Source organism: Phymastichus coffea, unplaced genomic scaffold (genome assembly GCF_024137745.1).
Source record: "Phymastichus coffea isolate CEN01 unplaced genomic scaffold, Cenicafe_Pcof_1.1 PCOF00031, whole genome shotgun sequence".
Taxonomy (NCBI): domain Eukaryota; kingdom Metazoa; phylum Arthropoda; class Insecta; order Hymenoptera; family Eulophidae; genus Phymastichus; species Phymastichus coffea.
Genome location: NW_026706842.1, coordinates 3,200,480 through 3,228,175, shown reverse-complemented (window position 1 = coordinate 3,228,175; position 27,696 = coordinate 3,200,480). Strand labels below are relative to the sequence as shown.

General features: G+C 47.3%; 1 protein-coding gene across 3 annotated transcripts in view; it reads left to right on the top strand.

The window, feature by feature from the left end:
- The window catches only part of LOC131663072 (acetylcholine receptor subunit alpha-like), an 81,519-nt gene that overhangs the window by 41,764 nt on the left and 12,059 nt on the right, over positions 1 to 27,696 (top strand). For all 3 annotated transcript variants that reach the window (XM_058933162.1, XM_058933161.1, XM_058933160.1), the window contains exons 4-10: positions 16,937 to 17,077; positions 20,796 to 20,935; positions 21,342 to 21,386; positions 24,614 to 24,723; positions 24,955 to 25,135; positions 27,094 to 27,209; positions 27,439 to 27,607. In XM_058933162.1, the coding sequence (XP_058789145.1) occupies positions 17,026 to 17,077; positions 20,796 to 20,935; positions 21,342 to 21,386; positions 24,614 to 24,723; positions 24,955 to 25,135; positions 27,094 to 27,209; positions 27,439 to 27,607 (813 nt within the window). In that variant the 5' untranslated portion in view covers positions 16,937 to 17,025. The remainder of the gene's footprint in view (positions 1 to 16,936; positions 17,078 to 20,795; positions 20,936 to 21,341; positions 21,387 to 24,613; positions 24,724 to 24,954; positions 25,136 to 27,093; positions 27,210 to 27,438; positions 27,608 to 27,696) is intronic.

Genomic DNA, 27,696 nt, shown 5'->3' with positions numbered 1-27,696 from the left:
ATAAAACTATAAATCGGTTTTACGAATAATCGAATTCAACATTCTATCCTTCGAATCGGAATATCAGATCCCAAAAAAACCTCTTGAGTTCATTCCTTTTATCTCAGGCTTATCCAAGGTTTCTGCTTGCCTTGAAGGCTGATTGGTGATTACTACTTTCTCGGTGGCGTATTAATTATTCGATATAAGCGTAGTACTTCGTGATTGTTGTCCGCTAGGAGTTAGAATGAGCGATATCCTGTGCGCTCTCTCTCTCTCTTTCTCGATTTATGGCCGATTGCTCGTATATAGATATGGCCGATGATAAAATTCTCTCGATTCTCGCCTTTCCCTTTTCTCGCCCGCCCTATCCGTGCTCAAGATGTGAGCGGTTATGTGCTCGTTATCGGGGGAAATGGCCTTTGCTTCTCTAGTTTTTTTTTATCTTCGACACAGCTCCCTGCAATCATATATCGGAATCTCCGCGTCATTCACGTTTCTTCAGAATACAGGTCATTTTTTTTAATACTCTTCGCTCGCGATCGAGAGAATTTAATATATTTCCGACGTTAGGCTCGAGCCTGTATTTATTTCCGGGCGTTGATTTTTCCAAATTTAGCCTCATCGTTACCCAGTCGGTTCCGACAATGGAATCAAACAGCGAACAGTCGAGTGTACCGTCCTCGCGAGATGATAAAGCAAGTAAGCGTCCATCGCGAGCGCTTTGCGAGCTTCCGCTGCAACATCAAGTTCCGCGAGAAATTGCACACATAAGCCTTGCTCCGAGATAGGCGTGCGAGCGAGCGCCAAGAAAGCCGCGAGAAAGCAAGATGAGAATCATAAGCGTCGCGACACCATGGAAGAAAATAAGAAGAACAGGATGCCTTTGGGCGAGTTGAGTTGAGAGGATGAGCAATGTTCTTTATTTTGGCTTTATGAAACGCTCCGAGAGTGCTTCACGAATGTCAAGTTGATCATTTGGAAGCTATTGTTGAAAGCTGCTCGACTAGTCAGTCCATTTGTAGCAAGTCTAATCCTAAGACGGAACGCACTTTCGCGTCGCGCTCCCTCAATCGGAAGTTCTTTTGCACTGAAATAACCAAGTGGATACGTCGTTCCACATACACCCAAATTCCAAATTATACAAAGCTACAGCATTTACGCCAAAATGAATAACGCAAGGAAGAATATCCGCTGTATCTTGCAAAAAAAAATACCAAAAAAAAAGTCAACGACGTACAACGACGATGGCCCTGAGGGAAAGTTTCGGTAGAGTTCGCGTGTCCCGAAAGACAACGTCGACGGCTGCGATTCTTTCGAATAAACATAGGCTCTCTGTAAGAAAATAAGAAATACATTTATTTTCCGCGCGCTCATATTTCTCGCGGACGATATTTTTTGTTTCGCGCGGCACGATGAGAAAAATATATGGCCAGCCGCGCACGCGGCATTTTCGCACAGGAGAAATATCGGCCTTATCACTAAAACAAGCCGTTTGTCATTCGCTCGGTACTTATAATACTCCCGCGCGCGCACGAGAGAACGCACAGCTCGTTCGAGCAAAGCATGACTTATGGCAGGGCTTACAACCCGAGGAAACAGTCTATCAGGCCGCGCACTCGGCTCGAAAAAGAGATATACCGCGAGTGCCCCTAATCACCGCGCTAACGTGCAGTGTACAGCGCGTTTTTCACGCTGGACAATGGCTGGTTAGAGGCGAACGATCGTATTTTTCGCCCATCCATCTCCATGCGCGACGGCCGAGAGCTTTCAGCGGCGTCGTCGAATTGGAAATGGTCAATCGCGACGTGGACGGCGTGTCCCATTGATTTTTGCCTCGCCGAGGCATTCGTCGGCGCAGGCACGCGTCCAGCGAAACCTTTTTCCTTTTCTCCTTCGGCGGTGCTTTTACGAGGCGCTCCTCCCGCTGTCTCGTGAAAGCGCACGACCCGCTGGGTTACTTTTGCATTTCGTGGCGCGCGCGCGAACGACAAACCGAGAAGAATCAATTGCATTTGTCGGAGCATCCACGATACTGATCCGACGATTGCGGCTCTTCGCTGGCGACGGGTTAATCCATCTACCTGTTCCTGTCCCCCTCGTCGTCTTTTTCCACGCGACGCGGTATTTCCCGACGAACGCGGAAAGTGACGCCCAAGTTTTTTAATCGTTTTTTAATCGCCGCCCTCTCGTGTGTACGCGCCTGTATTTCAGCGCCGATTATTTATCGCGAGAGCGGCGTGACGTCGACGTTATTACGGCCTTGGCTCCTAGTCGCTCGTCGTAATTTCGCGCAGTATATAACGACTCCGAGGAACACGCCTTCGCTCCTCGCTTCTTTGCGCTCCGGCTTCTTTATACGCGCGAGTGAAATGCCTCATGCTTCGTGGAAATGTCCGGCGGCTTACGCAGACGCTGTGATTTAAGGCACTTTTCGTCCGCGATGCGCGACGGCACGTATCACCGGTTCGTTAGCCGACGTTTATCGCTGTCGCCTATGTTTCTTTTCCGGCGGCACGTGCATTCTTACGTCGAAAGCTCAAATCCAAACCGAGACGGGATAAACCATAAGCGACGGGGCAAGTCCTTTTCGAGGCTGGCGTCGCCTGTATTTTTCGGCTTGCCGAGCTTGTCGGAAATTGAGCTTCTCCGTGCGACAAAGTATCGCGCTTTTCGTGCTTGTTGTTTCGCGAGCCACGTGTATTTACATTGAATTTTCGGCAAAAATGCGTGAAAACAACGGCCGAACACAGCGATCTCACGGAGTTTCAACGGAGAAAAACTATAAAAATCGAATTTCCTGCTCGAGAAAAGTACTGTTTTTTTTTTGTTTTTTTCTTTTGCGCAGAATCCGAAAAACCGATGTTGCCCAGTGCGATGTTCCCGATTCCACGCGCGGACGCGGACAGCTGGACAGCAGACGGATGACGAGGTGAAAAACAAGTATATGAAGCACGAAAAGTGGGCCAAAGTAAGCGAAAAAGGCTGCGAGTTACTGTTGTCCCAAAACGCCGATTTGGAACGATACGCGATTTTAGTCGTGACGTAGCGCGGCAACGGCAAATAAATAAATAAATGAAAAAGCTACGAAGAGGATTTGAGAGGGAAGGATGAGAAAAAAAAAAAAAAAAAAAAAAAACAACCGATCGGAAATGGAAGAGAAACGGTGCGCCACGCGCGAGCGAGCGCAGTTTAGGCGAAACGTCAAATACAATAAATTTTCAGGCCCGAGCTGCCGTGTGTACCGAGTTTTCGTGCAAATGGGAGTAAAGCGCGAGCTAACGCGCCCGACATTCAGTTTAGAGGCAGCGTGCGTGCAGTGCGAACGGAATTGTCGTCGAGGCGCGAATGTCATCGGGCAACTGCGCGCCGCGCGGCCGTGATCGAGTGTCCGGAGCGTTTCCTATCGTATATACTTTGCCGCCGCCCGGCTTGTCTTATTTTACCGTCGCTCGGGGGAAGATCGACGCTGAAAATACGCCTTACTGGGGATCGAGGCCAAACGCGTGACGTCGTTGACGAGAGATGGAGAATTAATTAAAGCCGTCTGGCATCTATTTATTGCAGCGTTGTAGACGTTGCTGCAGCGTGTTGCACAGCAGCCCCCGCGCTTCTCGCCCTTCCCGGCCTTCTTCCCGTCGTCATCGACGATCGCTCCGTTCCGCGTTCTAATTTCGATATCTGTCTTCTCGCGCGACACGGAGACCAGTCGATTTTATTAAAGCCGACTGATCCGCGCCGCCGTTTGCAACGGCGTCTTGAAAATAGGAGCACGCGGCCGCGCGCGAAGATGCACTCGAGAGACGCGTTTTTAACCCAATTGGATGGAAGGGGAAATATAACGGGACGGGGGGGAGGGGGCGAGCCGCTTGCGCACGGGCACACGTACGTGTACACGACGAGCCGAACTTTATTCGGCGATATCGAGCCGACCTACTTTGCCCGCGACGGGTGCTCACTTTCGCCGCTCGCCTCGCGGATTCTCCTTAATTTGGCGCCGCACGCCGCTTTCTTCCCCGGTGCGAGGGACGATGGGCAGATCCATCTTACTCAGCCTCGAGGATCGTTCTTTTTTATCTTTTTGTTCTTCATTGTGCCGCGGGGGAGAGGGGGATTATTAAAGAACGCTTGTCGTGCACTTGGACTTGCGCGCTTGAGCTGCACTGTCGCCGAATGGACAAAATTCCACTGTGTTAACTATCGAGAGCCAATATTGCAGCTCGTCCGGTCGTCGCTCGAGACAAACGAGCGATTAACCTCGCGCGCATCACTCACTGGACATCAATCACAGAGTCCAAGGAGAAAGGAAAAGCTTCTCCCGGCGAACTTCAGCCGTGTGGACCTATGCGACTATCCCTATTCCACGCGACAGAGTAACTTTCGTCGCGGGTCTCCTGTATCAATTCCCTCGGCTGCACTTCAGTCGTCGTCCTTCTTTTTCGACGCTCCGCTTTCCATTCGAAACGCAGATCTCCCACTTATCACACTCTATTTGTCACGTCTCTCAGCCCCTGCCCCTCTCTCGGCACTCGCTTGACCCTTTTGCATGGCGAAGCGACCGCTTATCCAGGATAACGATCGGCCCAGAGAGCAGATTTCAACCCGGAGCTTTTGACTATTCGAGAGATTCTGTCATTTGGCTATATTGGAACTGTCTGTTTCAAAGAGTACTTTCGAAATACGCTTTCGATTTGGGCTGAAGATTGTTTTCTGGCATAGAGACCTGCGGTTCTCGATTGCCGGCCGCGCGCCGCATTGTTACAAATGGACTTGAACGAATACCTTTTACTGACGATCGCACACCCGGACACCTCGACCAATTGACGCGCCGCCTCGCGATGAGCGTCGAAAGCTCAACGCGTGCAGCTTGAAATCGAAAAAAAAAAACACGTCGCTCTACGGTCGAATTCAATTGGCGTGGCTAAATTCTTGCGAGGAAGTGCCAGCCGAGACAGCGGATCGGCTTTTTTTCGCACGTGCGCGCCGCACCGCGGGAGATGAAATTGGAGTCGCCGCGTAACGCGCGGAGAACTCGAGAGTGAAATGGCGTTGCGCTATTTGCCCTCTCGCTCGTATTCGGTGCTCGTTCGAGCTTGACCCCTTCGCTGTATGCGCTCTACCTCTCGCCGCAGACTCCTCTCTTTCGGCCCGGCTCGGACGTTTAATCGCTGCCGTTCTCCCCGTCCGAATGCGCTTCTGCATCGTGTGAACGAGGATCATTAGGCTCTTTTCCTTCTCAGTCGTAAGAATAATCTGCACGAGACGTACAATGTTTCTCGTTGCGTGTTGTCAACATCCAACGCCACTGTGCTAGTGAGTAACCATTCTCTCGACGCGCGTCTCACCTTTACGAATTCCCATTCCGATTCAATATCCGTGAGCACCGTTTGTCCATCTTCCTCTTCATCGAGCTCTTTTGTTGGGTTTTCATTTTGTACTTCTGCTCGCTCCGGCAACGAATCTTTGACTTTGAAAGTGCGTCGATGCAACCGACGGCGTTGGCTTGAAATAATAAAAATTCTGTCTCCCTTGACCGTTGCTGCGTTTGTAAAACCAAACCACCGAAAGATCGCAAAAACAGCTCTTCAAAGAGTCGGCGTTTGACAGAGAAGTACAGAAGGATTTTTGTTTGGGTTGGGCGGCGGCGTAAAGAGAAACATTGGGTGAGAGAGAAAATGTCGTTTGTGGATACGAATGTATAATCGACGGAAGAACAAATTTACTAAGTGTTCGTGGAGTATTTGGAGTTTTTCAGTCACTCGGTTACAACCGCTTCGGGTTGGGATTGCCGAAACTTTCATTTGAATTGCGCGATAAGCAAGCACACGAATGATCGACAATTGCTCTTCAATTTTTCCACGAGTACAGTGCCGACAAAGCCAGCTGATAAGCCAATTACGGCTTAGCAGCTCTCAAATGTAGAAGCATCATATCGTCGACCGCCTAAATAATCCGACGATAGTTCGGCATCGTGTATTAGCGGGCCGCGGATAATTCGGCCAAACGCGAACGGCACGCGAACGAGCCTTAAATCTTTGGTATTCTCGTGCCGGAAATTCGGAGGCTCGTCATTTATCCAATTTTCGTGCGCTGTAATACAGAGGAATGTATGAAGCTTCCGATTGATAAATTTTCGATGAAAGCTCCATTAATCAACAAAAATGGTACGATTCGCCAATGCCGCACGCGTATATACGAACACACGCCCGCGCGAAAAGTAATTCGAAAGCTATGGATTAATTCCATCGCGAGTTCGCGAGGAGAGTATGGAGAAAAAGAAAACACGGAACGGTATGACCAAGCGTCGACGTGGCAATCTAATCGAGAACACGACGAAGGGCGATCTGAAAGTCCAATAGAATATCTCGGTGACGAGAAGAAAAAAAAACAAGCGATCGACTGATCGCCGAGTTGGAATTGAATCTCGAAAAAAGAAAACGAGCCGAAGCGGCTGAAGGGGGAGGAGGAATTAATCGAGCCAGCCACTCTGAAAATGTCTTTGAAGCAATCAACGAGCGTCGACGTGCTGTACATATGCTCGCTCGCACAATCGAAAAGAGCACGTCTCGTTACGATAGGACAGCGGAATCGCTTCTGGTGTAGCCATCGTTGGCTAAAAGGAATGAGAACGGAACCCAAATAATAGTAGAGTCACGCTTACATTGCTCTCTCGTTCTTTCGACACTTTTATTCGCGAAACAAAGATAAATTGTAATATTGTTTTGACAGATCCGTAAAAACAAGCTACGTCTAGCTAAATTCATTCTTCGTGTGGCGATCTTTAGGCATATTATCGTGAAAAATAATAAAGTCTTAGTCAAACATCCAATGTTGTGAAAACATCATTCAGTCACTGAACAATAAATTTCATGAAATCCTTGCTCGGACAGTATTTCAAATACGCGTACTTTCTCTTTGTCAGTGTGAACCTCAAATCTAGAACTCACGGTTACCGGATTTCTCCAGGTGAAACTGCGTTGTCAATGAACGGTATCGGAACATTCCCAAAGTATCGCAAGTACGAGATAATAATTCCTCGTCGAGTGATATACGCGCGCACACTGTGCGGTGACGTTCTGTGTCCCGGCTTGGCAAGTCTCAACTAATACGTACACGTGCGCAGTTTTATTGTCCCTTCTGTTCGTGCGCGCGGTCTTCGCGAATACCAATATTATCAGGTGCTCGTGCGACATATATGCGAGCTTGGAACTGCCGCGCGCATTTGCATTTCTAGGGTATTTCGCCTCGGCCCGAGAGCTGCATCGTCATGATTGTTGCACGCGCGAATTTCGCATAATAATTCGCGGGCGCGAGCTGCGAGCGCGTTCGCAGTCGAGCGATCGTGATTGCTTTTTAACAATTAACGACCGGTAGACGAGATGTCGCTCGGCGCTGCGAGTTAATTATCCGGATTGGTTTTGATTCGCGAGCCGAGCAGCGGAGCCGTTTTCGAGGGACGCGAGAGCCCGCCGGTGACGAAAAGCGCCCACTTCGGAAAACAGCGCGACGAGAAGCCAGGGGACAAGCCGCACTCGCGCGCGCCGGACAAATTAGCGAACACCGACGCGCAACGCACGCGGAAGTCGGTGCGCCGACTGGCGCAAATGTACCGCCAATGCTCGACGCGCGCGTGTGCCGACGTTCACTTTCAGCTGAATTATTCAAATTGAGGATAAAGTATTAGCGCGCGAGAGCGAACTCCAGCTCGATGGATGAAGCTACGCGGTGGGCGCGAGACTGGGGGGGGGGGGGGCGGAGACTTTACAGAGTGTGTAATTACCGCGCACGAGTATCATTTTATAGCGAGCGAGTTTCCTTCGAGTGCTACTTTACTTTATAATGGATATATACTCGCGCGTCTGTCGCCTGGAAATAGATTTGATATATATACGCTACGCCGAGAGATAAAAATGGCTTCGCGAGCGTTAATGCGCGCGCGGCTCGGAAACGCGTATTTCAAGCAGCTCCGCGCGAACGGCCTCAAGGCGCACGCTTGCCGTAACGTTTTTGATTATATTCCAGGTGTCGCCGATGTCGTAGCTGCGCGAGCCACTTGTCCGCCGCGAAATATTCAATTTGTGCATAAAGCTATTCCGCAGTTGCCGACGCGATTACCGTCAAGTTTCGCGCCGCTAATCTGAATGTTAATTGACTCTCACAACGAGGCCCAGACTATCGTGTGGAATATTGCATTTTTACCCGCGTCGCATACCGTCAGTCTGCGTCGCCGCGAGCGCAATCTCGACGGAGATTCAATTTTTCGCGCGGGCATCGTCGACGCGGCCCCACGATACAGAGACTCGAAACTTTATTGCTTCCGCGAGGAAAATTGTAACGACGATTTATCGGCGTGTCACTTCCGCCAGTTCGGTCGGGGCCGCAAATGATAATCAAGCCATCACGCGTATCTCGCGTTCTTGGGGAACCTTGGGGCGTGTTTTCACGAGCCTTGTCCGTCGGTCGCAGCCTTCGCATGTGTCGTCGTCGCGCATACGTTCGGTGGCACGCCTAATCGGGTGATCAAAGTTGCAGAGATTTCTCTCGCGTTGCCCCCTTCAAGGTCTATTTGCCGCGCTCAAAAGGACGCGCGTCTTAACTAGCGACGACAGCGAACTTGGAATTTCGGCTTCTCAATTACGTAAAAGCCACATTCGAGCTTCACTTTGTCGAGGCTGAGGCTGAGCTAATTAGGATCTCGCTCGCTCAAACGGAATTCGCTCGCTTTCTCGCATGGGAAATTGTTTGCCTCGGCGTTCGCTTGGCTCGGACTAATTTGCAACTCCTTCGGATCATCAGTCAGTGCTTGGCGTTTTATTTCAGCTAGGCGAGGCAGCCGCGCGATGCTAATCCACGCCGAAAGCTCGCGTGGAAATTGGCATCTTTCCTCGTTACTTTCATTTTCATCGTGCTGCAACAATCGAGTTACCTGCGCTCGCGCAGTTTTTCCCCTATAAAACTTTCCTGTTGAATGAATAAATAACCTCTCGACGTATATATCGGGGAACTCACAAACGAAGTGAATTTCAATAACTGCAATAGCGGACGAGATGATGAGAAAAAAAAGGAGAATTCCCTTTGCACTCCACGAAAGCCGAGATAATTCCTAGTCTGTGCGCTCGCAACTATGCTGAAAAGGGCTGAGGCAAAGTATAGCACCGAACGAGTTGCCGAGCAATATCGAATAATTGAATATTTCCGAGGTCGACTCCCGCGAGGATTATTTCTTCCCTCATTCCTCAGAACGAGCGCTGATACCTCGTTCTTACTACTTTTACGAGAGATCCCTTTCTCTTTTTTTTTGTCTTTTCCGAAGTAAACGACAAACGCAAACCAAGTCCATCATTTGGCGCGTGCTTCAAATTACATGTCTTTTCCTCGAAACCCCTCGTTGGATGAAGCCGCTTTGGCTGGCAAATTCCGCCGATTTCCAAGTGCGATGCAGGGACGCCATATCGGGCCGAATCACGTTGCGCCTTGCTCTCCTATAAATTTCGTTTTATGAGCATGGCAACGCTGAGGAAGACACATTGCGCTGCGACGATGATAACGATTGATGGAAACCGCCAACTGCCGGTCAATTTGCCCACCCTGACTTTTACATTTTTGGCAGTTTGAAATTTTTATCTCTGACGGCTTTCACGAATTATTCTTTGGCCTTTGTGAACGAAAAATACGCCCTTTAATGACGCATCAGTATTTTCGGTGTCGTCGTCTCGTTTTAATTTGGCCCGTACCGTGAAATTTCATAAAGTCAAAGCGCACAGAGGCCAAAGGTATTATTGACACTTGAAGGCGCGCTCAGTGGCTGAAATTGTTTTACGAGACATTGCCGTGTTTACGATAATAGTTAAGCTTTTCGTAATTGTCTCGTAATCGTTGTATAGACGTGACATGAAATGCTAAATGATGAGATGCCAAATTCACGTATCCACAATGACACGAGTAAAGCCTCACCCAAGCAAAGCAAGTTTTTCAACTCTTTCTTTTTCGCTCGTCAACTTGAATGAAAAGCCGAAATGAACACGATACGCAGTTTGTCGAGTCGTTATTGCACTTGCACTGGGCTGTGTAAAATTGTAATTAGAGCTCCTTAAAATTGACCACCATATGTACGTTAATCAACTCTATCTGCGATTGACATGCCTCTTGGTGCTGGATTTATTGAAGCCAGAAAATAATGTAAGCTAGAAAAGAGCATAAACGAGCACTTGCAAAATATAGTACGGTGTTCAGTGCAGCTGTTACGAATGTATCGCTAGCAATAAACGTGATTATGAAATTAATGAAAATACGTTTTCCTTCTAGTCGGTCGATCTCAATTTACAAGTCGCTCGTATATCTTCGAAATCACGGACGAGACAAATGTAAAATGTTTCTTTTCTCGATGAATTTCATTTTGAATCATGTAGTACACTATTGAATATCACGTGGGCTTTGTTCTCTTATCACCGAGGTGTACGTATTGATTATTCCAACGCAGGCGCTTCCTAAGTATATTTATTTAAGGTAGAAAGTCTATCGTTACAATTATTATAAACGTGATCATTGTTTTGTGGAAAAATGTTTTATGCGTTACTTATCTTGAGGATCATTGTGTATCTTTATAAAGAAACAACGATTGTTCAGACTTGCATTTACGCAATGAACTCGTGAAGCGTGACGCTTGAAAAGTTTTGCTGTAATCAGTCAGAGACGATAAAAGTTTTGCCCTGCTAGCTGGTATGAAAGTCCTCCACGCTGGCATCAATTAGCGCGATTCATCGCTTCAGCGATATTCGTTATTTCTCGTGGCAACAATCGCTCTGATTATCTCGATGGCAGCAGCTGCGCCAGAAGGATGCAGCGAAACAAGCTCGCGCTGATGTCCCGTAATGTCGTCGTTGAATGAACCAGTATAAATGATTACGAAACACAATTGTTTTATAAATGAAGCTTTATTTGCTTATTTAAATTTCGTTGTGAAAATAACGACAATTCAAATGAGAAGCAAAATGTTCCTGCAATGAATCAGTCGCCCGAATGATCGGACCTTGATTCCCAACGAAAAGTAAGCGTCTCGTTGATTTATCATTTAGATTAACAAACCTACCGCTCTAACGAGCTCAACAAGAACAATTACTATCGCAGAGCCAACCAGTGAGCCGAGTTCGCGAGTGGAGTGCAGCAATCGGCTCTTAAATATACACCTCGTGGATTCTCCGGTGCTCGACCAATTGCGTGAATCAAGGAAAATGGAATGAGAATTGCTAATTGCTTAGCAACTTCTCTCGTTGAGCAACCAACAATCATCGCGTTCATCGGATCACGTGACGTCGGGCAAATAAACATATCCGTACGTTCGCGATTTCGTCTCTTCGCGCTTTGCGATCGCCAGGAAAGACAGCCTTAGTGCTTTTCGCTCTCGCGCTTTCTGTACTCTTTATCACAGTACTGGTCGCGACATTTCACCTTCGCCAGAAGCTCTCTTCTCTTCTTTACCGAGATTAAATAAGGTTGAACGGTCACGTTGGGAAAACTACTACCACGATTTTTTTTATGCGCTTGTTTCATAGATTATATTTAAGGGTCCGCTTGAGTTTCCAACGGTGAACGTTGAGTTTCATATCGCCCGAAAGAAACGTTTACCTTTAAGTGATTCAATCCTGACAGTATTGGAATAAAATATTTAGTTACGATCCGTGAGTGATTGTATTCGTTTACGCGTTTCGATGTTGTTCGTTTAGGAAGTCACGGAAAACGAACAACATCGTCAGAGCTGAGTAGCCACGGATGAGATAGGAAAAAAGGAAGAAGAAAAAATGCGCACGTGTGCGCCTCGTCTTTGGCGGCGGCTCAAATACCATAAATCCACTTTTTTTTTCTTCAGCCTCTTCCCGCGCGTATAACCATGAATTATGCGAGATGCATTATTGGGGTTAGACCTTTTCGAATCCGCGTCGCCGATTCGTATATCGTAAGTACAGATTTCATCGCAGGAGGATTCCAGCTCGAATTTCCCGTCTCGAACGTACTTTTAGTATTCGACGAAAAAAGTGAAAAAAAAAAAAAAAAATTGTTCGATGTGGATCTTACCGGTTTTTTCCCCCCAGCGTGAGTGCAAATGCATGTGTTCCAGTAGCATCCGAAGCTTTTTCCTCCTTTCGCTTTTGCCGAGCGATTGATCTTTAACGATGGAAATTCAATCGTCGGACACGAGAGCGGATCGAGATGGAAAGTGAAATGTAGGTCAGGGCTTCGAAAAGCTGTTCCGCGCGCGCCAGAAGACAGGCCACGGCTTATCAGACATTCGTACATCTGACCGCCGCTCGAATTGCACGCGAAATTCCAACGAATCGATGACCCAATGGGCAACTGTTCTTTTTCCGTCGCGATGTTCTCGTGAAATCGTTATTCGCGCTTATAAGGCTTACAGGCCAGAAAGCTCCGCTCCGCGCGCGCCCGATTCGTTTAAAATTTCATCCCGCGCGCCGCCGTCTACTTTTAGAAATAGTAATGGAGCCTTGGCGTCGCACCCTCGCGCCCACGGCGCTAACGAGTTGTCGCGAAAATCCACGAGCCGATCTCCGGTTTTGCCCATCCTCCCGATTGCGAAGCCGCGAGCGTTTGCGTTTTGCTCCTCGCGGCGCCGGCCAACGAATTTAATAATGTTTCGCCTCTGCGGACTTTTGTAATTAAAACGCGAAAGAGTATGTGTGCGCAAAGGGTCCACGGTGATCTCGCGCGCGACGCGCGGCTGCGCTCCATTTGCTTGTTTCGCTTGTTCCTTTTTCGCGGTCCGCGCGCGAATGCGAAATCCGCTTGGTTATTAAATTTCCGAATGCCGCACGCGCGAGACGCCGCAGCGCCGAAAATGAGATTGCCCGCTGCCGCGCCTTTCCGTCGACTGCATTCCGCATGCCGACTGGCGTATGTACGGAGGATCGCCGGCTGTGCGAGTACTTTTGCCTTCGTTGCAATCCGCCCGTCGATCCAACGCTCATTCGCTATTCCGATTCCGGGAAGAGACGCGGCTCACGTGATAAAACAAAACGAGAAAGAAACACGAATAAAAAGAGAAAAGTAAGTCGGCGGAAGTGCTGTTCGAAGACAATTACTGCGCCGTGCAATCTCTCTGGCTGCATTGCAATTTAAAAAGGCTCTCGCAACCACGAGCGAGTCGCATCAACGAAGCACACCCTGCGAACAGCCGCAACAGCAGCAGCAGCAGCGGCAGCAGCCACTAACGCGCGGGGCACGTACGAGCGAGGCGAGCGCGCGACATTAATAATCAATGCGAACGCCGTTAGGACACGCGCGCGCTGCGAGCTGCCAGCTTACGCTGATATAAAAACGCGCTCGCGCCAAGCCACCTGCAAGTTTCATCGGGCTAAGCCGCGCTGCATAATTCCAACTAAGGATGCGGTCACCGCGGCGAGCGTCGCACTGCGCGCGCGCCCGCCTCTTCTTTTCCAAGGTGCTCTCCGCTATAATTGAGAGCCGCGCTGGCCGTCGAGTCAGTTCCGCGAGCGAGTCGTTACGAACGCGACCTGTCCGCAGGCGGAGGCTCGGCGATCAAAGGGCCGCGAGCGCCGCGTCCTCTTCGTGACGGCCTAGAGCCGCGACTTAATTCCGCCCCTTCCGCGGACCGCGCGTGTCGAAGCTTTATTACGGTACAACGAAGGACTGTTTACGAGCGACTGTAAAACGCTCAAATCGCCCTAGCCAATGTCCCGACGCTGCGGCCTCGCAGGTCTTCTTCTGCTTTTCTTTCTCTCTCCCGAGGCTGGGGATACGTGCGGTTCGATGGCTGTTGCCTCGTACGCGTAGCGCTGGGCGTCCGCGCGGAAACGAGGTTGCTCGCCGTTGTATTTTATTGCGTTTGGATACTCGCGAATTGAATTGCACGACACTGTCGCGAGCTGACGTGTCGGGTGCGGCCAACGATTTTCAGTTTTGTAGCGACACATGCCGAACGTAACATCTTACGTTTTGTCGACCGTAATGCATTTGTTGGTCGTGTGATCGTGTGTGGGACTCTAATCGATGGCAAATACAATAAATTAACGGTTAATTGATTTAGTCTGAATCGTGATGCCAGCTCGCTTTTCATGTTATAGTGTTGAAAAAGACACGTCTCGGAATGTTCTCCCGCTTGACTATTACTTGCAATAACTCTACTGCTTTCCTATAAAAATTCAACAACTGTAATTTTTACGAGTGTTCGCGGCTTATAAATATCAGTCACGCGAAGACGTTCGTTCGAATTTTCATTTGATTTCCTCGTGAATTCACAAAAAAGGCGATTTAATGACTATAATATCATTGCAAAACAATTGTTTGATCGTTGTTTTTGATACAATCGTAACAACAGTAGCGATTTCGCACGCTGACACGATGACATTAGTTTCCCTACAGGCATTTTGTCGAAGTGTTGACTGCTTAAAGATGTGCGAGAGAGCAAATATTTGTCGTGCTTGACTAATTAAAGCGGGAATTTCTTTCATGCTTGTCTCTTTAGATAAGCACGATGCCAATTGTTATCTTCAGGATGATTCATAAACAAAACATCCATCATAGCGTTCGTAACAATAATTGTGGCAGATCTATTTTCACAGGGTATATGCATTCAAACGCACGTTACATATTGGTATATACATGATAATAGCGCGAGCTCAATTTAATATCTAATAAAAATGAACGCGTCACGTATCAGATTTCGATAACGCTTTGAATGTTAAAAAATGAGCTCAAATACAAATCATGCAGTGCTATGCAAACATAAACTCATACTCTCAATTAGCTAGGGACGACGAGGGCAAAGAGAAAGCAAACCGTTCGGAATTGGCGCTCGGGTTATGAGTGCTCAAGGCCTCTGGCCGCTTAGAGTATTGGCGCTCAGGGGCTTGAATAGCCGACGATAATGAGTGCTTGCCACCCCGAGTGCTCTCCTTCCTCTCTCTCTCTCTCTTTCAGTCGGAGAGGCGCGACGCCCAAGTCGATTGATCATTCGTCGCACAGCTACGTCGCTCTGCGTACATCGATTTCGATGCTTTCCAAGCGACGCCTAGACGCGCCTCGAGAGAACTGCTCCAGCATCGCGCCCCTTCATTCTTGTTTCGCTGATGCCGCTGGGCTTAGACGCTAACACGATGAAAACCCGGCGCGTCGATATCGCGCGAACAAGATTTCACGCTATTGTTTCGATTTCAATGACGTTCGACTGTTCGGCGCGGATTCGGCATTGAAGTGCGTCGTTCGACCGACCGCCGCGGGCGCCCCACGCGGACACGCCATTGAATTACAAACCGCCATACGAATAATATAGACGCGCCAAGTCGCAACGGCACTCGGCGCTATCATCGATTCCGCCGGGATAAATGCGACTCCTCCGCCGGAAACAAGAGAGCAGGATAAATCAATGCAGTTTTCTCGGGCGATCGCGAATGAAACTCCCGTCTTATGTAGATCCTCCCAACGGCAATGCGTTCGAATTGGCTTTATTTGACTTTACAAAGGGGAAGACAGATCGATAGGTCGACTCGCGACGAGATTAAATTTTTGTTGGACGCCGTCGGCGACATTGACCTCGCTTTCCTCGCAAGGAACGTCCTATTATTCGTCGTCGTCGTCGCGGCTCAACGCTGCGTTCGTTCATTAACGCTCCCTTAACAGACAAGACGAAAATCCCGTTTATTTTTTGGGCCAACCCCGGATTAAACTTCGTTTTTCACTTCAGCCGAGGAGACCCGTCGCATTCAGTTTTTACCGCTCGCTTTTCCCGTGCGTGTGCGCACGACTGATGGAATACCGCGGTAGAGCAGCAGCTGCAAACTGGCTTAGCGCGTGACTTTGCGACGCGTATGAGAAAAAGGGCTGCTCGCGTGCCCGCAAGATGAAATTTTTAGATTCCGCAAATTTTTATGCGAACAAACTGATTGCGTTGTAGATTATTCGAGCTATGCCTTGCTCGACGAGAACAGTAAAATAAGCGAGTCAAAAGACAATGTCGCGAAAATTAGTAGTATAAAAAGTTTTTCGTCAGCCAAGCGACGGTTGTTATTTGCGCTCAGAGTGACCCAGTAATCGTCACTCTCACGAATAGCGATCTCCTTAAAGATTTTCCAGTCGCCTCGAGGCTCGCCAGCTGTATTTTCTTCCACGGCATGATAACATCCGTTTGGTCGTACTATCAAGGGAAGCGGAATACAACGAGAAAATAACCGATCGACGCGTATCTCTGTACAATCGAGCGAATCGCGCGAAAAACAACGAGGCGAAGCGAAAAGCTCCGATAATTGCTCGGAACGCCAAGCTTAAATCGCATTTATTTTTATTGCTCACCTCGACGACGCAGGATTATTTCACACGTAAAATTCCATGATCTACTCCGTCGATAACAACAGTAAAATAATGAAAAGAAATGAAATCTCGAGTTTAAGCGCGTGTGTATACAGCACGTAAAGGTCTAACGTCGCAAGGGGCAAGAATGCTAATGCCGCAAATGGAAGTAGCGGCGCGCTAGGTACTCGCGATAAAAGAGCCATTTAGCGACCGCGCCGTACTTTATTTCAAAATGCTACGGTCATTTCGAAGCATCGCAGTACTCTTTCTCTCTCTGTCTTTGTCTATAAGGTCGAGGTATTTAATTAGCATCTGATTAGGCAAACGTCTTCTTTTCGCTCTTTCGTTCCTGAAATAGGTACTTTGACATCACAACTGAAAAGAATAGTCCTTCGCGATAATGAACCGTTCGTTGCCATGCATTTGCATGCTAGGAAAGCAAGCAAGCAAGCGAACAACAAATCTGTCGCTTACGAGCGCGACCACGGAAAAGTTACGAGCTTCATCTGAAATTCGAAACTCGTGCTGCGTTTAGTGCATAGTTTCCGATAATGACAATCATACGCAGCGTAGTGTGCAGACAAGTCGCACCGATAGACGTAAGTTTAAAGCCCTCGGCGTATTTGTCATGTTGCAGACGGGGAGATCTGGAGGTGGCGGCGGAGGAGGACGACGAGGATTCGGCCACGCGCAGGAGAAATGAGGCGGACGTGACGTCGCAATGACATGATGAAGAGCTTGGTGGGGATCATGTGGATTGTCTTGGTGCTCTTATCAGGTGGGTCCTATGAATTGTTGCACAGATTATAGGCCTCGCGCTTTCTCTATTACAAACATTTTGCGAGCAGCATCGTCGACTTTCCTTTCTCTTTGCGACTGACGGTTTGTTCTTTGAAGCGCTCGAGCGTTGTCGAACGCGTCACACTCCTGGAATATTTCTGAAGCAATATCGCTGAATGAAAGCACTTCTCGTTTGTTTATTTATTCGCCAAAACCACTTCACGTTTGCATGCCATGCAGTGGTTCAGTGGCGAATGCCAGCGAGATGATTGCGTGGATGTGAAATTTTGATGATGCGGGCTGTTGAGGCTAGGTAGCAGAAATGAACAAAGACTTTTTCATGCAATTCTATTTGTTACAACGAAAATAAAAACAAACACAAACGAATATAAATATAACTACAAATCCAAATGTGGAGAAGTATTGATGGTGTCAAACGCAAATTTGCTTATTCTGCAGCTAAGATCAGTGTCTTTGATCTTTCAGTTTCTTCAGCTCGCATAATCTCCGTCATTCCGTCTCCGTCTTCCTTTCACGATACCAGAGGATAGGGTCCTACGGCCCGATGGCGGCATGTGCCTTCTCCTATCCCCCCCCCCCCCCCCGCTTCGTTCGTAAAGTTGTTCAGACTTTGCTATTTAAACTAGTTGATTTACATAGAAAAGTTCGCTTGCTTAAATTTTGTACCTAATCCACGCGATCGTCACAGCGAGACGTCAATGTTCGTGGCTTTCTTTTAAACGTCTAAAGATCGGAATGCCCGTTATGATCCGCGTGAGAGGTCCCATTTTGCGGATTCACTCTTTCTCTCTCTGTCTGCCCCCCCCCCCCCCCCTCTTTACGTTGCGACAGGCTGCGTCAGTGGCAGATGGTTTGGGATTTCCCGGCACTTGAAGCATCGATGTGCTTTACGACGATAGCGCCCGCATTTTCCACACAAGTTGGTCAACGGTCATGGGACTTTCCGGCGAAAAAAGGTAAGCAATTATAGGGACGACGCGTATAGAAGCGCTCTTCCATTTTTCCGACAAGGGAACGCCCCGCTCGCGTTCGTGCCAATTCGTGCCGAATGTCCGCCAGGCGTCATTACACAACTCATCCCCATCACTGTGTCCACAACGCGAGGAGTAAAAAAAATGCGTGACGCACGAACGTGCTTTCTTACGACACTGAAAAAATAATAATGAAAAAGAAAAGAATGAAAATTAATTAGTCCATCGGAATTAATTTACAATGTAATCGCTCTTTTAACGACTCGAGAGTAGCCGGTGCGACATGAAAATTTGCGCGAGAAATTCCGTAGGCAGGCATATTAAATCAAAAACGAGTGTTAATCTTGTTACTCGCTTTGTAGCGTAAGAAGTGTACTCTTAAACTAAGCCAACAGGTAAGAATTAATAAAAATGCAATTCGAGGCGGAGAAGAGTGTATATGCAATTCAAATTAAATACGCGCACAGTGAAGTTCTTTCGCAGGAGATCCGTGCACTAACGAAAAACTTTATTATGCCATTTTAATGAACATAAATTCAAAGCTCATAACCAAAATTTTTCGCTCACGGGGCACATAATCGCGACACGTCCCGTACACCGCAACGCGCACACCGCAGGCACTCATTTACGATGACGATACACAAGTCACGTATACCCGTTTTCGTTGTTTTTTCGTTTTCGTTCATTACCTCCGTGATAATAACAAAAATCTACCACAGCGATCCTGTGCTGGGTTTTTGTTGTTGTTGTTGTTTTTTTTAAGAGTAAAGGCTGAATTTAACGCTCGCGAAGTGAAAATTGACTTTTACGACGTTTTTGTACGCGACATGCCTCTTTTCCGCTGCGAATAAAAATACGTCCTAGGAAATGAAACTTTGTTGCAGTAGCGAGAGACTCGCTTGACCAATACAATTTATAGTGTTATTCATGCGATTGCAATAAACATTATGAAGGATTTACGATAAAGTCTTTGTCATCAATTTCGAAAAAACAGTTGCGGTCGGTTGTCCTCAAAATCCATGTTAATCCACATTATATATTTTTCTTTCAAAACAAGTTTTACTTAGAAAGATTGCGCTTGATGTCATTTAAGCACGCTAACGATCTTCAATAGGAGTCTTATATTACGGAAAAATTCTGATTAAATGTCCCTGGACAAATTTAAAAACCAAAATTTTATCAAAGAATTTAAATTATGTTTCACAAATTCAGAGATTAATTTGTCGAGCAAAAACATTTTTTTTCTCGTAATCAGCAAGCTAATCCATCAAAGTGCATCGCAACCTAGGATACGCCCTGTCAAAACCAATCTCAAGGCAAACTTATCAACAGCAACAGCACCATTGCTGGCACCAACTCCAGCCTCTATCACAGCCCGAACAAAAGGGTATTTTAGAAGATCAGCTCGTTAAAATCGCGACTGCAAACATCATTAGCAGATCTCTCGGTGCAGCGCGGGTCTGCCAACTTTCGTCGAGGAATGACGATCGCGCGACTTACTGCGTTGACGCGTAAACCTCGCAGTTTATTTACGAACGCAACGCGAGATCGCGACGACGTTTGCCTTCATTTCTAATCGCGACTTGATAAGGGCGCAGCGGCGAGTTGGGCAGCGTTGGCTCGACAAACACAACGCGCTCGTTAAAAATCGATGCTCGCGCGACGCCAAGCGCGCGGGGGGCACTCAAGGTTGGCAAGATGAACGGCGTCAAGAGCTGGAACGATAAACAGAGCTGGGAAATGGGAGTGCGAAGGGGCGCGGCCGCTGCATCAAGATTCATTAGCATGGAAAGATTTCCGGCGACGGCGGAGACGACGGGCAAGCTAACAAGCCAACTTGTTATGCTCGTTTAGCCCGAATTTCTCTCTCGGTGTAGCACGAAGGCATCTTTTTCTACCTCCGCCAAAGGAAGCTCGGCCCTCAATAATTTAACGGACCGGACTTTGCGTCGTAATAAATTCAAAAAGAAGCGCTCGGCTGTTTAGGCCGAGAAAAAGAAGCAGAAATATGGGCAGCAAGGAAAGGCCGCTCGCTCATTACTCGCTTGAATAATGCAGAGGGCTTTTTGCGAAGGGAGACAGAGAACGAGAGAGAAACAATGAAGAATGTACTAAACACACTTGCATCGCTTACAAGATAGAGCTTTTCATTTTTCAAATGTCGGTTCTTGATTCGATTGCTTCGGTCGAAAGCGACTGCAACCACTTTACTAACTTCGATTTAACGATTCATAACGTTTAACGAGACCAAGAGTTACTTTCCTGTAACCGCAAAAGGTACTTTGACGGACACTACTGAAATGATGTATTAAGTGACATTAAAATCAAAGGGCCCTTGGATTTCGTACTAGCCGTGAGAGCAAGATATTCGTTGCCTTTGATTCATTATAGTAAAATAGATTTTGTATAAATATATAATTCATCTTTGACTCTCCTTGTCTCTTCGGATTAGTAGAATAATAATTAACATCAACGATATAGAGGAAAATTTATATAAAAAATATTTCGTGTCAAAATTGAAATGGCATCTTGTAGTTAAAGTGCGCGTTTTAGAATGTGTTTGCGTTTCAATATTCAAACGCATCTTGATGACAATAGCATGAAAATATCGTACAGTATTGAATAATACATGTCAAGAAAAGAACCTGTCATTTCTAAATCATACGAGAAACTTGCGAATCGCAAGTATTATTTGTTTGTTGAAAGCAAATATTTTTATTTCAGGATGCTCGGGGAATCCAGACGCGAAACGCTTGTATGACGACCTGCTCTCCAACTACAACAAACTCGTGCGGCCGGTTGTCAATGTGACCGACGCCCTCACCGTTAAAATCAAACTCAAGCTGTCGCAGCTGATCGATGTGGTAAGTAGGTGTGCAACGCATGCCATGTTTCCTTCCTTCGCGAGTTTTGACGTGATGCAGTCGTCTGATTCTTCTTAGAAACGATGTCAATTGTTTTTTTTTGTCGATGTGTGCAAATTCCGGATCTAGAGTTGAATAATTCACGAATCGCGGGTAAAAAAATTTTCCTCGGATATTCCGATTTTACGCTTTGCGAACAAACGTTTTTCACTGCGAGTTTTTTTTTTTCTTTTGACACGTGTTCGATGAATACTGAAAATTATTCAAACCGCATGAAGAATAAAAATGGAGTCTTTTCAAGCGTACAATTTTAAAAATTAATGCAGCAATCTGTTGCAAAAAATATTGTTTGCCAGTTGCAGCCGGAAATCTTCAGTTGTATAAAGACTGTTTCTTTTATTTTCAGAACCTGAAGAACCAGATTATGACAACGAATCTATGGGTTGAACAGGTAAATGAGAATTCGATTCCGCGATCCGAAACAACGAATCTGACTGCTAAATATAAGTAAAAGACTTTGTAAGCACGCCGTAAAAATTATACGGGTGGTGGGGGGGGGGGGGGGGGGGGGGGGGGGGACTACGTCGATGCTATACCAGAAGGCATTTTGCATTGGCAGCGTCCCGGATAAGAGAAGCTCGTCTTCTACGCGAGTTGTGCGCGCACGGGTATAAGGAACATTGACTGGCACAGTCGATTTTTCCGCGGCACGTTACCCTTCATATTACCCTGCCTGCGCTGCTTGTTTCTCCCTCTCTCTCCTGATCTCGCGCTTCAACGTCGACTTTGCCTTTCCTTGGGCGCGAGGAATATAAGACACGTTACACTGCCGTGGGAGATATTTTTTTCGGTTCGTTACGCTTGGAATCTCAACGATTTCGTTCGAGCATCGTGAATATTGGAATTCCACTTCGGAAAGAAACGCGTTATACGCGTTCGAGTATACCGGATTAAGTAGAACACGTTAGTGTATGGTCAGACATGTACATAGTATTTTTAGTCTGGTGCAAGATAATGGTAATTTTTTGCATTTTTATTGGGAAAAAGTTTGAGAGAATGAGCCCGACAAGAAAGAAAAGTCCATTGATGGCGTTTCATTAGTACTTTTAATATCCTGGAACGCTTCTTCACTGCGCATTCGTTGTCGCATTAAAGAACAAAAGCAAGCACACGAAACTAACCGGAAGAATGATAATATCCAGTATTTGTCGAATAACGTTTGTAATAGCTCGCGCAAGTATCTCTCTTTACTGTGACGCAGCGTCGCGTCGCAATGCGCGATAAGCGCCCTTGTCTTGGAAGGACAACAGCAGCCGAGGAAATCTGGCCGCGCGCGCGTCCCCGCGTCGAAGGACGGCACATGCAGCGAGCGCACGTAATGGCGCAACGAACAATGAAAATGCAGAGCGTTTTAAAGCATTTTGTCGTGTGTAAATATGGAAATTCGCCAGGGCGGAATTAGCATAGGCGTGAAGAGGGAACGCTGGACGCGCGTAAAACAAGGCGCCGGCTCCTTTTTGCATAAGCGCGTTTTACGCGCGCTCGGCCGACGCGTTTCAAGCCGCGAGGGGCTTTTCGCGGGGCTCGCGAGCGTTCTATCAAGAGCACAAAGCAGCCTGCAAGCGCGAGAGCTTCACCGCGCGAAACAGCCGGTCGGGAAGTCGCGGTGACAGACAATTCCCGCGCCGTCTAAATCAACTAACTAAGGGCTCGGCGGGAGGATAGTAAACGTGGCATAATTCCAAGTGGAAATCTCGCGCGCGCGGCCCAACAGCTCGGCCGACGACAACAGCCGGGCGTTTCTTCCTCGCTGAGCTCGCGAAGCGCGTGCGAACGGGCTGCAAAGCTCGTCCTCTCGCATTAGCTCGCTCCGCGCCGCAAATCCCGCCTCATTACTCGGCTTTTCCACGTCGCGCACGCACGCGCGCCGCGCCGGCGAAATGGCTCCGACCGAGCGTGCAACCCACTTTTGCGAGACGCCTGACAAACGTCCTGCCCGCTGTTCTGCTCGTTGACAATACCTCCGGACGCGTAGCGGAGACGGCTGTTTTCGAGCTCTTCCTCGCTCTCGCTCCCGTCGACTCTGCAGTTTGCCGAATTACCTCGACTGCTTGCTTCTTTTTTCTCTCGTTCGTCTGTTGATACGACGGGCCCGGGCGCAGGCAACGCACAAGGAAACTGCTTGAAACAGCGTTCAACTCCAGTACGTCGCACGTAGGGTTAGGTTCATAACAATCTGAAAGAACTGAAAAATTAAGATGTATAATACAAACAAAGTAATAGTTTCATCGACTATAAACCTATATCTGATAATTTAGATTTATTAATGAGTTATTTGTAACGTTTTTCAAGTCTATATTAGTAAATTCAAACGTTGCGTTGCAACTATTTAACAACTATTTTACAACAGCTATTACGTTCTTGATATTTGCTTATTTGTAAACTTTTGGCTCTAGTTTCACTGTCAGAGTAAATTATATACGTATTGATAACAAAGTTATTCTAGTTGAAAAATTTGATCCTAACTTCTATACATAGCTATTCCTTTTTAATAGCTTTTTTATTTATAATTTTTAAGAATTCGTTTGTAATGTTTCACTATGGAGACACATAATTTTACGTGAATTATTCCGTGTATGAAAATAACAACTCGGATTAAAAATGTCACCCCGTGGAAAATAAACAAAAACTTTGTTCGCAAAAGCTCCGTTCTCGACAACTTAAAAACAGTTAGCACGCTTTCACTGATATTATTCGAATAAAGCGGGAAATTTGACATTCATATACTCATGACAACGCAAACTCCCAAGATAAAAACTTGCAAATCGCGCGAATGTGCCAAATGTACCAAGAGTCACTTAAAATATGCATGATAATGGCCCAAGCCTTTTTTCTGGAGCGTACACACTACGACGAAATCCCATGCATAAATTACAAGATCAGAGAAAGGAAAAAAGGACAGAAGAAAGTAGCCGAGGGTCAAGTTAGATGAAATAAAGTGAGCCTCGCGCACGCAGGCAAGAGAAAAGGCTAATCCCGTGAAGCAAGGATTTGGACTTGCGTGTGTTCGCGCGCGAGTAAAGCTCAGCGTGTAAAGGCGGGATTTTTGTTTACGCGAGGCTATAAAAAGTTTTTTGTCGCGGGGCGCGAGAAGCGTGCGAAGGGAGGCCCGATCGGCGTGAGTTCCCGTGCGACGGCTCGCCCGTAGCTCGACGTCGCGCGAAAAGACGAGAATCCGCGAGCGCCTAATGCAAATGAACAGTTTGGCCTCATTATGCGCCGCGGTTCGCGGTTGAAGCGACGCGACTTTCGCGAGTAACGCCGCGCGACGTGCGAAGGCGGGCTTTTACCCCAAAAGCCACAACGCTATTCCTTAGGCTAACTCGGAACAATGATCCTAATCCGCCATTCACGCGCGCGAGCACCGCGGGCACTTCCCTTCCCCCACACCCGTGGTTTAGTTTCATTGTGCGTTCCTCGACCTACGCTCTCTTTTTCCATTATCTCTTTTCACGCGAGTTCAGGGACGGCTAACCGACCAAGTTAGTTTATAAATGTTGATGGTTTCTGGAGCTAGCTATTATCTTATTTTTAAATTTTTTGATAATCCTATTGTAGTTGGAACATGACAAATTATTATATCAAATAGCAATACAATGCTTTCTCTCTTTTCTACAGTCATGGTACGATTACAAGCTGAAATGGGATCCAAAGGAGTACGGTGGTGTCGAGATGCTGCACGTTCCTTCCGACCACATATGGCGACCGGACATTGTTTTGTACAATAAGTGAGCACTCTTTTACGCATTTTTCTCATACTTTTGTCGTATACGAGTACAATTGACGAGAGGCTCATTTAAACGGAATATATGACATATCGCATTTTTTCGAATACTCGCGTGCTCGTCTCAAAATATCCTGCAAATAGAATGATGGTCATTAAAGAGGGAAACGAGTCGGCATAATAATTGATTAGTGGCTCGTTAAAAAATCGTTAAAAAAAAATGAAATGTCCGCAGCGCCGATGGCAATTTCGAGGTGACCCTAGCGACGAAGGCGACGCTCAACTACACAGGCCGAGTCGAGTGGAAGCCGCCAGCGATTTACAAGTCTTCCTGTGAGATCGACGTCGAGTACTTCCCTTTCGACGAGCAGACTTGCGTCATGAAATTCGGCTCTTGGACCTACGATGGCTTTCAGGTAAGTTGTCCTTTTTCTTAACCCCGCTCTCTCTTTCTCTCTCTCTCTCTCTCTCTCTCTCCTTCGTGCCGCATTACTCGGTATTGAACGTTCGCCGCTAACACTCGTACGTTCGTCTCGATAACCTTCGTCGTTCGACATAAGTAAGCCCGTGGGTGTAGCGATTTAATGCGATGTCCGCGAGGCAAAAAAGTCGGATGGTTCCCTTGAATGAAATCAACCCGCGAGCAATGCGAAGCCCTACTCTCTACGTCACGGCATAGAGTACGCGCGCGAGTCGTCACGTCTGCAATCGACGCCTTGTTCGACAATTTCAGCTGCCCCCCCCCCCTCCCTTCACAAGTGGAAATATTCCAATCGTCGGAATTCCTTGGTCATCGCCTGATCGCGCATACAGCCGGCAGACCAAGGTCGATATATCGACGTTTCGAACATTTTTCCGCGCGGAAGGACACTTATACTCCTGTAAGACGCGCTTACGTAAAGTGTTTTACAAGTTTGTAAATGCTTTTTCAATTGATAACATCGCAATGTGGTGATCGTAACATTAACCGATATTGCATGTTCGAAAATATCGTCCAGGCGCGTTCTCGTCAGCTCTAACTATAGCCAACAGCGACGAATTAATACGAGCTGGAAAAGTTATTTTGTTTTATTGTTAGGGCACTTCCAATAATTGTTTTGTTTCTTCGAAACTTGTGTTACGATTCGAGTAACGCTTTAACTTGAATTTTCAAAAATAAATATCCCTTTATAAATTTACATCGTCTTATTTATATATTTTTATCGCAAGTACGATAACGTACGTTCAAAGCGTCGCGGTTGCTTTTGAAAACAAACGGCTCATTACGAAATTCGAACTTCGCCGTGAACGGAAGCGCGTTAACGAGAACACGCGTTAGGTTGTTACTTGGTTAACGCACTTCATCGATTTGCAATGCCAATCGAAGGGGGAGATGCCTCGTACCCGATAAAGCAACAACTCGGCAAAGCGCTTGTGAGTTCGTACACGGCAGCGCATAAAGACGTCGAACTCCTCACCTTTGCACGTTTAACATCGAGCTAGCGATCCCTCACACGGACGTCTGAAGCATTTGGAAAATGGTTTTCTTCTCTTGGCGAAGTTGTTGCGGTGGTCGACTGCACGTGAAATAACGACCTATTTGGAATTATCGAGCACGAAGCCGTGAGGAACCTTTGTGCAACGGCGTGTACTTAACTGTAAGGTAGAGAACGACCAAATATTAATTACCGCGAACTTCTGCGCATTCCGAAAATGCAGTCGAGCGTTACGTCAACGGCAACAACAGCGGCAGCATAATCTCCAAAGATCATTCCCACGAATCCTCTATAATTGCATCAATTTCATCTTTCTCTCTCTCTCTCTTTCTCTCTCTCTCTTCTTCTCTCAGACCAAGCCACAAACGACGCTTTGCCCGATGGCCCATCACTTGACTCGCTTATCAAAATGACCGCGAAAGCTAATCAACTTGGCGAATTTTCCGTCAAAGTCCGAGACTACCAGGCGCCTGTACACGCATATTCATATGCAAATAACCGATTGTTCTGTGCGCATTGGGCGCCAGGAAGGAATTGAGTATACCAGTGTCGGTATACGCTCCGCGTTTGCGCAAGTTTTATTGGTTTCGCGAAGTTTGTGCACTCCACGGTTCGAATTAGACGCTCGGTAACGAAGGGATTTTCTGCGAGGGCTTCGGAAATGAAACTAGAAAACGATTGCATTTGGTTGTTCCGCGTTCTCCTGCTCTCTACGACGAGGACGTACTTCATTCGACATTTTTCGTTTTTCTTTTATTCAACGCCCAGCCATCTTTATCGTACGGAGATAGCGTATCCCTGTGCGATATGTATTTCGCAGCCGTGCGAGCCGAGGGAGAAGAGTCTGCGAAGCATGCAAGACAACGAGCGTGAGATGTGACATTTTGTTGTGTTGCCAGGTGGACTTGAGGCATATCGACGAGGTGCAAGGCAGCAACGTCGTCGACATAGGCGTGGATCTCTCCGAGTTTTACACTTCCGTGGAGTGGGATATCCTCGAGGTGCCGGCTGTCAGGTGAGAGAAATGCATGTCTCCTTATCCATCTCTCGCCGTCGCGATGGAAAAATTCCTATTTCCGCGCGCGCAACGCGATCCTTCTTTCTCGCGCGCCTTGAGAGCTCGCGAGAGCAAGTACAGTTTGACACCTAACGAGCAGCCTCGTCCTCTTGTCCGGAGCCATCAGCGAGCGCCGTAAAAGGCCGCGGGCTTCGTTCTCTCTTCAGCGCACTCTTTGCTTTCGCAGGAACGAGAAGTTTTATACGTGTTGCGACGAGCCATACCTCGACATCACTTTCAACATCACCATGCGACGGAAAACGCTGTTCTACACGGTCAATCTCATTATCCCGTGCATGGGCATATCCTTCCTCACGATACTCGTCTTCTATTTGCCCAGCGACAGCGGCGAGAAGGTAAGTTTCACCGATTTAGCCAAACTTATCTCGCGTCTTCTTTCGATTTCGTATTTTTCTAACCGAAGCTCGCGTGCAATTATGCAAGG